General features: G+C 34.5%; 1 protein-coding gene across 1 annotated transcript in view; it reads right to left on the bottom strand.

Annotated features, from left to right (window-relative positions):
* The window catches only part of LOC5572547 (alanine aminotransferase 1), an 81,737-nt gene that overhangs the window by 52,143 nt on the left and 15,654 nt on the right, over positions 1 to 13,940 (bottom strand). The window contains exons 2-3 of the mRNA XM_001660420.2: positions 8,542 to 9,088; positions 3,490 to 3,579 (exon numbers count right to left, since the gene is read on the bottom strand). Of these exons, the coding sequence (XP_001660470.2) occupies positions 3,490 to 3,579; positions 8,542 to 8,850 (399 nt within the window). The 5' untranslated portion in view covers positions 8,851 to 9,088. The remainder of the gene's footprint in view (positions 1 to 3,489; positions 3,580 to 8,541; positions 9,089 to 13,940) is intronic.

Consider the following 13,940-nt stretch of genomic DNA (forward strand, 5'->3'; position numbering starts at 1 on the left):
TTTCTATTGTAATCGGTGTTTTGACAGCTCAAAACTTAGCCCGATTAGTGAAAGTCTTTCACTAATCGGGCCACGGGTTTAGTGCAACGAACGAAAGTTGACTGTATTATTAATCGCGAACCATTTTTACTAAAAAAAATTGATTCAAATCAAGGAAATTTCTTTAAAACATTGTTTGAAAAAATATTTATCCAAGTTTTTCATAAAGATCTCGTTAGGAAATACCTACAAAATGTTCAAACTGATTTCGCTCAAAATTTCTCCAAGAATTGGGTTGTTTAGTGATGAAATATTTGCAGTGTTTCGTAGCCTGTTCGAAAGATCACATTTTCTAAGTATATCAAGTATATCAAAAAAGATTTCAATCCGTAGATATTTTAATTTAAACAATGACAGCTCGCGCGAAACTAAATTTGCCGGGGGTGATTCAAAAGTTATTCCCATACTAATATCGAACGCGTTATTAAAATAGTTTCAGGGCACAAACAATTTTGAAATTTTGGGTTCTGGTTCAAACTTTAATGTAGATTCAGAAAATACAAAAAAAACTGGATACTTCTGAACAAGCCAATTCTTTCGAAAAGTCTGATAACAAAAATTTCAATAATTCCCTTGAGAATTAATTCAATGACTTGGTTTGTAAAATTCATGAATTCTAATATATGGAAAGCTAGATTTCAGAACTACCTATATAGTGCTTCACTTTCATTTTGGAGGAATTTTCGGAGTATGAATAAACAACTTATTGAATTTTAACATTTCGCTTTACAAAAAGAATACTGAAAATCACTAGAAAGGCGAGCAAATACCATTAAACTTTTATATGAATAATTATAATATAATCACATGATTAGCAGTATATTAGAGTATACCGGGGTTTGCTCGCCTTACTAATGATTTTTACAACACCAATATTGTGAATACTTTTCCCGGGAAATCGACAATCCTTAACGTGAAGATGCATCGAAGCCAAACCTCAAATTTTCAAAAGCTTAAATCTAGAGAACTAAACAGCCGTTACAGCGGAAAATTTAATTGATGGGTCACCACCAACGAGTGACCAACCGATTAAGTTTTTAGCTCAAACAGCTGTCCGTTTCTCTAGATTTGTGTTCTTGAAAATTTGAGGTTTGGCTTCGATGCAGCTTCACCTTAACAACCCGGCATATATTCAAGTTTATCATTAACGTCTGAAACTTCCGCTTAAAGCTTAATAATTCATGAAGTTGGATATGTAGCAAGCTACGCTCCATAGAGCCGATATATTGACCACTACCTCCAGGATACTGGCTCTTGAATCAGAGCAATTAATCACGATTTGTGATTGAAAACTGTGATTAATTTGCCATAGCAAAGCTCAGAAGATTTTTATATATGATTGTTTGTTAATCATGAGTAATATTCATCATTTTCTAGTGTTAGTATATAACCCACTGGTTGCATACTTTAAGTCATTTAGTGCATATTTTCGGGTATTTAATCATTCGTTATTGAATGATAAAATTGAATGTAATCATTAATCAAAGATTAATCATAAAAACAATAATTAAATGACATGAGATGCCAAAAAAACCTTTAAGTATGCAACGAATGATCACACTCTTTAAAATTTATCGGTACACTTATGATTAAAAAAAAAACTGAATCAAATAGCTCTCATCATGAATTCGGAACTATCGTAATTTACGAATCGATACCCGCAGTTTCAAAGACAAACTGCAATCCTAATATTTACGGAATTACGTTAGAAGACGACTGAAAAACAAAATTTTGAAAAACAACATTACATATACTTCGCATATGGATTAAATGAAAAAAATGATGTGAAATTTGCGATAAAATTACACGTCTTCTTGGTGAGAATCGAACTCACGACTCCCTGTTCACTAGATAGGGTGCGTTATCCATACACCACGAGAGGACTCACGGATGCAGAAGTTAACCTGAATTCGATTTCATCTCAATAATCACACACTACTCGCCAACGACTTGTTGGATGAGATTTGTATAGTGCAAGCTCACAATGAGCTCACAATATAAATACGATAAATGATAATTAAAAAAACTATTGTTTTGAAATTGAAAATTTTGATCAAATTTGACATTAGGAATGTAAGGGTTAATCATAATCATTAATCATAATCACTAATCATACTGAGTTTAATCATTAATCATAATCATTAATCATCTAAAATTGTAATTTATTCATCATTCATAATCATTAATCATACTCTGGCTTAAAAATCAATCACAATCATTAATCATGGCTTAAGAAATTTTAATCAATGATCATAATCATTAATCATGATAAAATTGAATGTAATCATTAATCACTTAATCAATCATTGCGACCCGTTAATCATTAACGCTCTGGTACATACACCATTCTATTCGCAATCGGAATAGGCAAAAAAAAAAAAAAAAACCAAAACAGAGCTTTTCAAGCGACGAATCAGTCTCAGTATAGGTAAGTATAGATTTTTATGCTAATAGAGTAATAAACCAGAAATTCAAGTTCTACCATTTGTTACGTGCCGTCGTCGTCTTTCTGCGGTTTGCATGTAGATATACAATCGACACTAAAACACCTAAAGTTTAACACGCCACATCACGTCGAATGAAACGCGGTGCCGGTAGAGACGCCTCGTCTTCAATAATTAGTTTTTGTTGGATTCGAAGTTTATGTGTTGCCCATAGGTTTATCGTAAGCAAACAATGATGTGTTGTAACGTAGCTATCAGCGGACTTCTATTTTCTTTATCGCAACTGATAGCTGTATAAATGAGTGCAGCCGAGATAAATAATCATCATCCTCTGATGATAATTACCGCCAATAAGTATCGAATCTCACGTACTCATTTTACGTCGGAATATATGGTATCACATCTCGCGTGTTTATGCGATGCGGTATAGTACCTATTAGGGTGTTCCAGAATAATATGAATTCTCAAAAAGTCATGTATTTGTAAGATATTAGACTTTTTCAGAAAGATGCATTGTTCTACAAGAATTTTTGAAGAACAAGCATATATTTATTGATCACCGTGCCTTCCCGTACATCTATTTTTCTCTGGAACACCACCCTAGTGCCCATGTTTCCGGTCTTCATTCATTGGAAGGCACAGGCGCGTTGCGTTTCTGTCAAACTCCTTGCTCCTCCAATGCCTTGTCATCGTGTACATGCAGTTAATCTGTTATCCTCTGGCGGGCGGGATGAAAGTAAGGTGGCCACCTGCGGAGAAGTGGGTCTCATTCAGGCATCGCCCACATCATCGTTACATAATTCCGCTGCAAATCAGCGCACGTCGTACACACAATACACAAAACAACATTCGCGTCCTCCCGCGGGGCAAAATAATCATGTTTTTGCGCGGCTTTTTCTATACCCGCGGTGTCGCACTTGTCACGAATCTGAAGAGCGCGCGTCGAAAGTGGGAAAATTTTCACGAACAAAAATACCTACTACAAAACGAATGAAAGTGCACTGACCTGGCGGAGGAACGTAATCGGTTCCTGTCCCATGGCATGGCAGTCACCGATGTTGGCCCGGATCACTTCCTTGAACGGTTTCTTGGCACCCTGCGGGAAAAGGGGAGGAAAGGAAATATCGAAACGCGCAATCAGTAGATGTTTATACACGGTGTGTCTGGAACCGTTATTGACGGAAAAAATGTCCTGGGATGTGGCACCTACAATTACACGAAAGATATACAGTATAGGGGATATAAAGTACACCAAAGCCATACAAAATGGTCAACTTCCTCATTTTTGAGAACTGTAGAAAAATTTGTGTAAAAACTATTGATTTAAGAGTTTTAGAATAAATTCCAAGATGATTCGAAGCATAGCTTTTCCGCTACACCATTTTTTAGCTTGGTTTACTTCCCAAAAACTGAGGTCATCAGTTTCAATTAAGAAACGGCGGAGACACAGCCATATGAAGTAGACCATTCTGTATGAAAAAAAAATGCATTTTAGAAGCTGTCGAAGAAGTCGAAGCTGAGACTTATTATGTTTCACTTAAGAAATTACTTCATAGATTCCAGATTTAATCATTAACTTTTTCTGGAAACCTTCTAAAGATCGTATCACAAATTTATCAAGAAAATCCTAAGCCGTCCAGGAGTATATGAAATGATTTTTCCACCGATTTCGCTAGGATTTTGTCCAAGATTTCCGTTTGGGACATCTACTTCTATACTGATTTCATCCGAAATCGAGAAGGTTTTTTTTTAAGTTTCAATCAGGAATTCCTCTATTCAGAAATTACTCCAACAACTCCTTTCAAGATTCCTTCAGGAAATTCTCAAGAAAATCATTAGGAAAGAAATACTCAAATAATTTATCCAGGAATGTTTCCAAATATGTCTCCAGTAAGGTAGGTTTATAGAAATTTTTGAAGAGACACCTTAAAACAATTCTGGAGAATTTTCTAAAACAAATAATATAGCTATCTCTGAAGAAATTCTGTATGAACTCAAGAAATTATCTTTGAAATAAGTCCCTTATTCCTGAGGAAGCCATGATGGATTTGCTAAATGAGTAAATCGATAAAATATTCATTGAAATAACAATCAGTCGAATTCCTGGATAAGATCTTCTATGATTTTCTTAGAAAAATGTAGAAAAACACCAAACGCAGTTTCGGTGTCAAACATTCAATCAAATTTGAAAGAATTCATGGAGATACATTTTGAAATATTACTCGAGAAGCGTTTGGAAGAACTGTACGAGTAATTCGTTGACGAAATGTTAGTGAAATTCCTAGAAAAAATCCTGGAGGAGCTCGCAATAGAATCCCTGGAACAATCTCTAGAGAAATTAAGTAGCAATTCCTGAGAGGCACCGTTGATGAATTCGTGAAGAAATCCATATCAAAATTACTGGAAGAAAAACTGAAATTATCGACATAGAAATTCTTGGAAGAATTCTTAGTTTCCTGGAAAATCCCTTCAAAAATTTCTTTAAAAACTCTACAACTTTGAAGTCTTTCTTGTAAGAACTATACTGCCGGGAATCGCAAGTCAGTCCCATCTGTAAAAAGTAGGCATGGCGAAAATGGGCTGTGAAGTTTTCAAACTCGTTTTCCATACGAATATACAAAATATTCCAGGGGATTGGAACATGTTCAAATCTTAATGAAACTTTCAGAACTTGGTTTTCACTACGATATCTTTCCGAGAAAAATATAAAGATGATCAAAACTAGTTTAATTTTTGTGTTACACGGTGCGGAGATGTGTAGTGGGATTTTTCATTATGGGACAATTTGACTTGCTGTTTTTTCCTATTTTTTCCGAACGAATCATATTATTCCATTAGTGCAGCTGAAAGAGCATTGGAAGATATATTGGAAACTGAACTCATCTCAATTTTGATGAAAATGCAGATGGGACTGACTTGCGATTCACGGCAGTATAGATATCATTAGTAGAGTAGCTACTGCAGAAATCGGTGGACGAACAAGTGGAAAAAATATCGAAAAAATCTAAAATAGTACCTGTAAACAATTTTATACTAATTACTTTTGTGGAAATTACTGTAGGTAGTCTTGTTTCCCGGAAAAAGTTTTTAATAAATTACTTCAATTATTTCCCAATAAATCTCTGGTGATATTTCTGGACAAATTCCTAGAAGAGTTTGTGGGAAATCTCCAGAGGGATTGCTGGAGGGATGCCTGGAGGAGCTCCTGAAAGTATTCCAGAAGAAATCTCCAGAAAATCAGTAGAAGAATTGTCTGAATCCCTTTCCTCGAGGAATCCGAAAAGGAAAACCTGAAAAATAATCGCGTAAGAGTCTCCTAAGGTTTCTCCGGAGTCTCTAGAAAAGGTTTCTAATTTTTTGTTCACATTTTTCTTATCTGAATTTCCAAAAATCAATATCAAATGCATAGGATTTTGTAAAATTTACCTATTTCCATTAATGGATGAGAAGATGAATCATTCGATGCCGAAAAATCTGACAAAACATTTTGAAGTTCTTGCCTTTACTCGCATTCCTCACCGAGCTGATTATTTCAGTTGTCATGATTAATGGCGCTTGGTCCACTCGGACTGCATACTTTTATCTATTTTTATTCACGGGGATAAACCAGTCTCGGGCTGAATTTTCCTATAATAAACTGTCAATTAATTAATTTATTATTTTTATTCATCATCCAAAGTAAATTTGTTACATATCTCTCATAGTTTACGACATTTATCAAATCTGATCAGAGCGATATGGAGTTAAGATACATTTGCATCTAATTATAGAATAATCTGCCATTTCTTGCAACTACTTTGTATATAACAAAGTTTCAATTTTGATTTCGGAAGGTTATAGCTTTATTTTTGAAATTTCTGTTATACTGGGAGGGTCTTTGTGCGAATCCTGAAATGATTTTAATCAGCATCCTGAAGAAAGCTGAAGAGAATCCCTGAATTTCAAATGTCTGCAATGTTTATGCTGAAAATTCTTAAAAGTTTGGGAATAATCATGGGAAGATTTAATTTGAGTACTGGAAGCATAATGATAAAAAGCCAGGACGAATTTTGATAAAAAATCCAAAAATACTGGAACGAATCGGATCCTGGAAAAATTCTGATGAAAATCCTGGAAGTATTCTGGAGAAAAATTTGGAAGGTTTCGATGAGAATCATGATAGGATTTACACTGATAGGCAAAATAAAGTGCCCACCTCACCAGTTTTCGAATTTCTCTCATTGATTTAGTTCAAATTAAAGTTAACACACTTAAATCATTTTTGATATTTTATTTTTGATATTCTTTTAAAGTTGTACTTACGAAATTTTGATAAAAAGAAGAATTTTTCTCAAAGAAAAAGAAAATCAATTTGTATTGAAAAAAAAAAAAATAGTGACAAAATAAAGTGCCCACTTCCTTCTTGACCCCAGAAAAGATGATTTAAGAAAAATAAAAAGCAATTTAATAGTTAATGTGTCCTCCTTTGGCCTTAAGGACTTGCTGGAGGCGCTTCGGCATGCTTTTCACCAGGTTTTGTAGGTGTTGTGGTTCTAGTTCTTCCCAGGCGTGCTCCAAGGCCTCAAAATAATTATTTTTGTTGGTAACACCTGTTTTGTCAACCCTAGCATCGAGAATCGCTCACAAATTCTCGATGGGGTTGATGTCTGGGCTTTGTGGAGGCAATTCCTGCGGTTTAATCCGAAAAGACCGGAAGAAAGACTTGGTCTTCTTGGCAGTATGCTTCGGGTCGTTGTTCTAGAGAATTATGAATTTCTCTTCAAGGCCCGTCTGGATCAGCGAAACCTCCAGATTTTCCCGCTAGATGTTGATGTAGGAATCTGCCGTCATTATTCCGTCGGTTTTCACGAGGTTTCCTACTCCACTCCATGAAAAACACCCCCAGACCATCACATTTCATCACATCACACCTCCATGCGTCACCGTTCCTTGAAACTGGTGAGGTGGGCACTTTATTTTGCCTATCATGATCCTGTAGGGATTTTGATGAGGACCCTGAGAAGTTTCTGATGAGAATCCTGAGAGTATTTGGATGAGAATTCTGCGAGGAATCTAATATGAATCCTGCAATGATTTTTTATGAATTCTAATTAGAATCATGAATAGATTCTGATGGGAATCCCTCGAAGAATATCAACGGAATCCAGAGAGGAAACTGATGAGTATGTGATTATGAGAGATCTCTAAGAAGATTCATAAGAAACTTTCTGGGATTCTTGTCCTGTCAGGATTCAAAAATAAATCATTGGAAGTTTGTTACTAAACTTGAGTTTCAGCACAATGATCGAATAAATCCAAAATATTCAAATTAAAACTTCCGACAGTTTTACCTTTACGAAAAGTTGGAACAGTTGGATTTTATATTTCTCGTGATGAGAATTTTCCTCAAGTCTTCATTTATGTGCCAATTGATATATTATTGAAAATATTAATTTTAACTCCGAAACCATATATCGGGGCTACTGACCAAAATCCAAAATGTTTCGTATAATGGCTGTTCCCTTATGATAAAAATTGGTCTTTTGGCTACAGAGTACAATAAACCAGCCTTGCTGCAAACCATCCAATTTGAGCTCCAATTAAAACTACATATGTGGAAATGATGATACCTAAATATACATATCCTTTCAAAATTTTAGTAAAAATAAATAATAATAAATATACATATCACTGTAGCTTCTGATTTTCTTGATGAAATGATTTCGAATGAGAAGACGCTTAGATACCACATATTTTAAATGGGTATTGCAAATATTATGTTATTTAATTGGTTTACAAATTGATCATGATGCACTGTTTTGACATATTTTGAAGCATGTGAATATTCATTCCAAAATAGCCCAAAACCTTCAAATCACGATTGCGATTACACTTTTGATTTTCTCGTTGAAATATTTTCAAATTTGCGGAGAAGATGCTGAAGCACTAAATAAAATAGATATTACCTTTCGAGAATGGTGGGTGCCAAATTCTTGGACATTTTCTTCGATAGTAACGATTTCAGACACACCGTGACCCTAGTTCTTTGGAAATCGATAAGGGCGTAGGGCACACGTACCTGTTCCAGTTCCTTCTCGATGGCAGCGGCCCGGATGACTAGAGGGCCACGAACGGCGTACTCCATCAGCTTGATGGCCGGATTGATGTTGTCCAGGGTGATACATTGCTTGTAGGCGCAGGGCGACGTCGACATGTTTCTTCTGGTGGTGTCCTGGCTGCTGAGGGTCGATGAGAGCAGTAATGTTGATATGCGGCCTACACTTCTTCTTGCTGCTGCTGTTGATGTTGTTCCACTACTGGCTGCTGCTATTCCCAGTCCAGCGATGGCACTCCTTGGGCAGACGTTCAGAACTTGACTGAGAGACATGGTTGCGATTTTCTGCACTCGAGTCGAAGGCGGGAGAATAAAAGTGGGGTTATGTGTTGGTGTGCGTGTTTTGATATCGCGCGCGCTCTCACACTCTCTCTCTCCTTGTGATGGGGTTCTCGCTCACACCAGAAAAGAGAATCACGTGGCGATTTTTTGTTGTGGCCGCGTTGTTGACAAACACTATCAGATCGTAAGTTCCGTTGGATGGAGCAGCTGGAAACGATGACGCAGATAACTAGCGGGAATTATTGGAGAGAGAAGAGAGGAAGAGAGCGATTTGAGTATGCTGTGATGGTGAGTCGTGAGAGAATGCAATCTCACTATCATAGTACTACAGTTACAGTTATTGTGCGTAAATAGTCTGCCGAATGTTTATGAATGAAGCGCATGGTCGAAAATATAGTGCATACTGGAGCAAAAAGACAACACTATAAAGTGCATCACAAAATTGAAATGTGAAAGTTATTTTTTTCGTTTCTAATCATTATAGATTATGACAAGTATTGGGAGGATACGATTTCCCGGTTCGTTTGATAAGTTGTTTGAACAAATTCATGTTTGGCCATTTGACAAATAAGTTTAAAATTGAAAAATCTTTTCGACAATGTTGCCCTCTATCTTTGATATTATTTGTTCTGTATCTGGAGCCGTTTATAAGAAAAGTTTATCAATCAATGGCAGGAATTTTTATTGACGGTAAATTCATAAAAAATCCTGTTATGCGAATGATGGTAACTATGATTCGTTCAGATTCAGAACTTGATACTGTATTGAGCATAGCTGATGACTATAAAACAAAGTTTGGAATCCAATTGAGTCACCAGAAATCAGCTTTTACAAGAATAAATAATTTTGCATAAGAAAAAAAGCAATTAAAAATTTTAGGCGTGACTTCTACACAAAATTGGTGAGAATAGGTGAGAATTTACTAAAGTTAATTACAACCAATAGTTGCAAATGTGCACTAGGTGCATAAGTACTGGAAATCTAAATTTTGATCAAAAATCTTGGATAATTAACACGTATTAACTTTGAAATGTTGGCCAAATTTAACTCCCGAATAAAGATCACATAGAAGAATTAAGAAAGCTGGTCATTAGTTATTTTTTGGTTTCTCAGATTTTCAAGGTAGATTTGACAATTATTGTATTAGGCTTTCGAGAAAAATGGTATAAAATTAATTTGTGTAGAGGAAAAGTTGAAAGCCTTATTTATTAAACAAGTTTTGTACGGTATTAGTAGTTCTATTAGAGAAAATCTCTTAAATTGTCCATACACTCACAAATTGTCACGAGTTACACACGATTGAATTAATTTCGCCATGCAATATAAAACCATCGATACGGTTTCGTTGATATACGATTTTCTGATAGCAAAATAAGAACACGTTACGAAAATTCTTTTGAAATTTCCAAATTATGATTGGCAAAATGTTAGTAAAACCTATTTTAGTGAAAATTTTAGTAAAACCTTGTTTAGTTCAGAGGCTAAGTCAATGTTATATGTAAATTTGGATGACATTTTTCCAAATACTGAAAAATTGTGCAAATGTAAAGTAAGTGGTCAGTCAGAAAGCAAATGTGTAAACTTGAGTAAACTTGATACCAATCTGCAAAGGATAAGTTTATATTTAGAGTTTATATTCTAGAGAAATATGTAAATAAAACACGGCACAGTTATTTTTTAATGCATATTTTTAACTCTAGATGTTCTAAAATTACCTTCTCGTCAAAAAAAGTAAGTCATTGAACGATCCTTAGAACGAATAAAGAGGCAAACTTTTATGCAATGATATCTATTTTAGTTTGAAAGTTGATGAAGTATTTCTGAAATAAATTGTTTTTTAAAGGTATTATATTAATGTTACAAAAATAACACATCTGTATTTTTTATATAATAAATAAACTCATTTTGACTGTTGAATGCCATGTTTGTCCAAATCATCCCAATATTCGCAATCAAAGTAGATGTTTTTTTTTGAAACAACGGTAATTCCCTAACGAAAAGAGATAGCAAGTTTCTGCACTCTCCAAATTGCGCATTATTCCTAGCTCTAAAAGTCGCTCATAGACTACTTTGATGAAATATTATAATTGCAATAGTTGGCGCTCGAAAATAAGTTTTCTATGAACCACTCTATGCCAACATAGAAAAAAAAGAACCAAATAAGTCTAATACCTAAACAAAACTTTTTTAGCAAAGTTGCTTGAAATTGAAAACTCTACAACTTTGCTGAAGTCAGTGAATCAATTGTCGACCAACACGCAGCAACAAAGACATTGTCCTCTCCGATTCTTGTTGCGACAACATTTTATCACAACTTTAACAGAATATGTCAATAATCGATCAACGAGTGCGTAACGATTTTATAGGCTTTCCATTGCCATTGAGAACAATCTCCGTACACATTGCCACATTATGGTATAACAGCCATCAAACAAATATGATTTGGCATGACAGATTTTATTGAGATTGTATCCCAATCCGCAAAAGTTGTGACAAACAATTGTAAGCGCTCTTGCTTTCCCGAGTAACATTGGTAGTTGAATAACAGTTTATTCAGCTAAAATGTTTTCTGTACAGCCTTGTTACAGCTGATTAAACTGTTTTTTCAACTTCCAATGCTACATATGTTGTTGTTTCTTTTACGTCTGTTTAGATGACAATTTCAGTTAATGGCTGTAAAACTAATACGAACGACTTTGTTTCCATCTTATGTTTCATTCTAAACACTAAATCGTAAATCTGCTTTCTGGACCATAGTTCACTATGGTTATTTTATGTTTTTTTTTGTTTACGTTAAAAACTGGCTTGGTTTGCCAAAGTTCTGTTTTGATTAGTTTGTGTTCTTTATTAGGTTTAACCGTAAATAAGCATTACATCTAAGAGGGTTTATAGCCCCTTTGTATTTTATGTGGTAGATAGTTGAGGATTTGCATAACTTTCTAATGATTGTTTCGAGAATATTTGTGAACCGATTACAGAGGTATATCTTTGTATAACAGTAGTTCAAAATCTCAGAAATGTCCAGGGCCGTTTGATCAACTTATGAAAATAAAAACATATATAAACATTTTTTTGGCTTATTTTGCCAAGATGACGTATTTTTCCTAATCAGATGAAATGATATAGAACTCGAATGGAATACAAAGATTCAAAAGAAAACTAAAGCAAAGAAACAAGTTCACTCTTTCAATTCTGTTTGAACGAGAATTTTAACAGAAACATATAACTGAATGCAGTTTTGAATGTTGGGTTAGGAGAATTAAAGTGCATAATGAAAGTGAAATTCCAATCTCTTCAAGGGCATAGAGGCAAACCAAATTAATGAACGTTCAAATACATGGATTGTACCTCAGCATTTAAGCAGTGAGTGTCTCATTTCTCCAAACCTCTTAGCAAATATCAAATAAAGTTTGAAAATTTACCAAAATTTTAACATAGGATTAAATGATACCTTGTGTCTTACAGTTAAGGTGAAGATGCATCGAAGCCAAACCTCGAGTCTTCAATATCATAAATCTAGAGAATCTGACAACCGTTCTCTAGATTTGTGCTCTTGAAAATTCAAGGTTTGACTTCGATGCATCTCCACCTTAAAGACTTTCAAGCGTCATAGATGTCGTCAAACAGGAGGATTGGAACGCGTTTTTTTAAATAAAACTGTCGACCTCACATTTGTACGTACGTGTTTGTAAGCAAGGCGAAAGGTACCGAAAATCGTCAAGAATACAGATCAGTCTAACATTAAATATGTACGACTGAGCAATACATATTTACTAAAATAAACCTAATACTTTTTGAAAACCATCATTTTTTGCTGAATAGGCTGAAATTTGGCTCTAGAGAAATTTTAGAATATTTTGTGATATTACATGCATACATTGGTGACTATTTGAAAAGCCTTCGTATTTAGTCCTTCAAGATTCTCTCAAGTTTATATAGTTATTTTTCCAGTAACAATAATTTTGTATTATAATTCAAAATTATTGATGTGAAATAAAAATATCTAGGTCATTGATTCCTAATTATCGAAATTGCTTTTCAAACATGTAATAATACTTAATAACTTAGGCTAATAATAATAGGCTTAGGCTTTCTAAATAAACAATAAGATTACAATTGGATGAAATGAATTCTGCCAACTCTGATACATGTTTCGGTGAATTTCAAGATCACGAACATAACCCAGTAAACACAAAATCGTATACGATAGTGCATAAGAATACAAAAGTGGAGGCAATATACGTACATGTGCCATAAGGCTGCATGCAAAATGTACGTATAGCGCCTCCATTTTTGTATTCTTATACGCTATTTTAAACGATCGTGTGATTACTGGGAAACGTCAAAAATGGTTCAGCAATTTGAGAAATTTAACAAAAAAAAAAATTCCTGTAAAATACTGATTATCCAGAAATTATGAAAACGTACATTCAACTCAAACTCGTCATTTTTCCTCATAAAAAAATCTATGAGGGCTGAGCCCAAGTTTGGGAGCGAACTGGCATTCTCTGCCCCCTTCGTTTACGCAAATTTCATGCGTCTTAAAAAATACCAAACAGGAATCAAAAAGAGACAAAACAAAAATATAAGAATTTTCAAAGGAGTTTTGCCCAAAGTTTCCTATAGATATTGTTCCATAGATTTCATTAGCAGTTCGTGTAGTGATTTTGCTATGGACTTTCTAAGGATTTTCTCCAAGAATTTCTTCTAAGATACTTTTACGAGTTCAACCACAGAATTTTGTTGTAGCATAAATATCTGTTATCTGTGGTTCAACCTAATATTCATAACTCCAGAAATTGCTCCAATGAATCCACTAGGAATTCATCTAAAGATTTTTTTTTTAAACTATTTCACGAAAGTCCACCAGAAATTCATCCAGTCTTCATCGATTGTCCAGAGATTTCCTCCAAAAGACATCTTTCAGAATTAAATCAATAATTTCTCCAGTCTCCTTCCAAAAATTTCCTTTAATAAGAATCGGGATTTATTTATGATTAGGGTACCTTAATAAATTATTCCGGAGATGCCTCCTGAAAATCCATTAGGAATCTCTTTAGAAGTCCTTTGAAAAAATCATA

This window comes from Aedes aegypti, chromosome 1 (genome assembly GCF_002204515.2).
Source record: "Aedes aegypti strain LVP_AGWG chromosome 1, AaegL5.0 Primary Assembly, whole genome shotgun sequence".
Classification (NCBI taxonomy): Eukaryota; Metazoa; Arthropoda; class Insecta; order Diptera; family Culicidae; genus Aedes; species Aedes aegypti.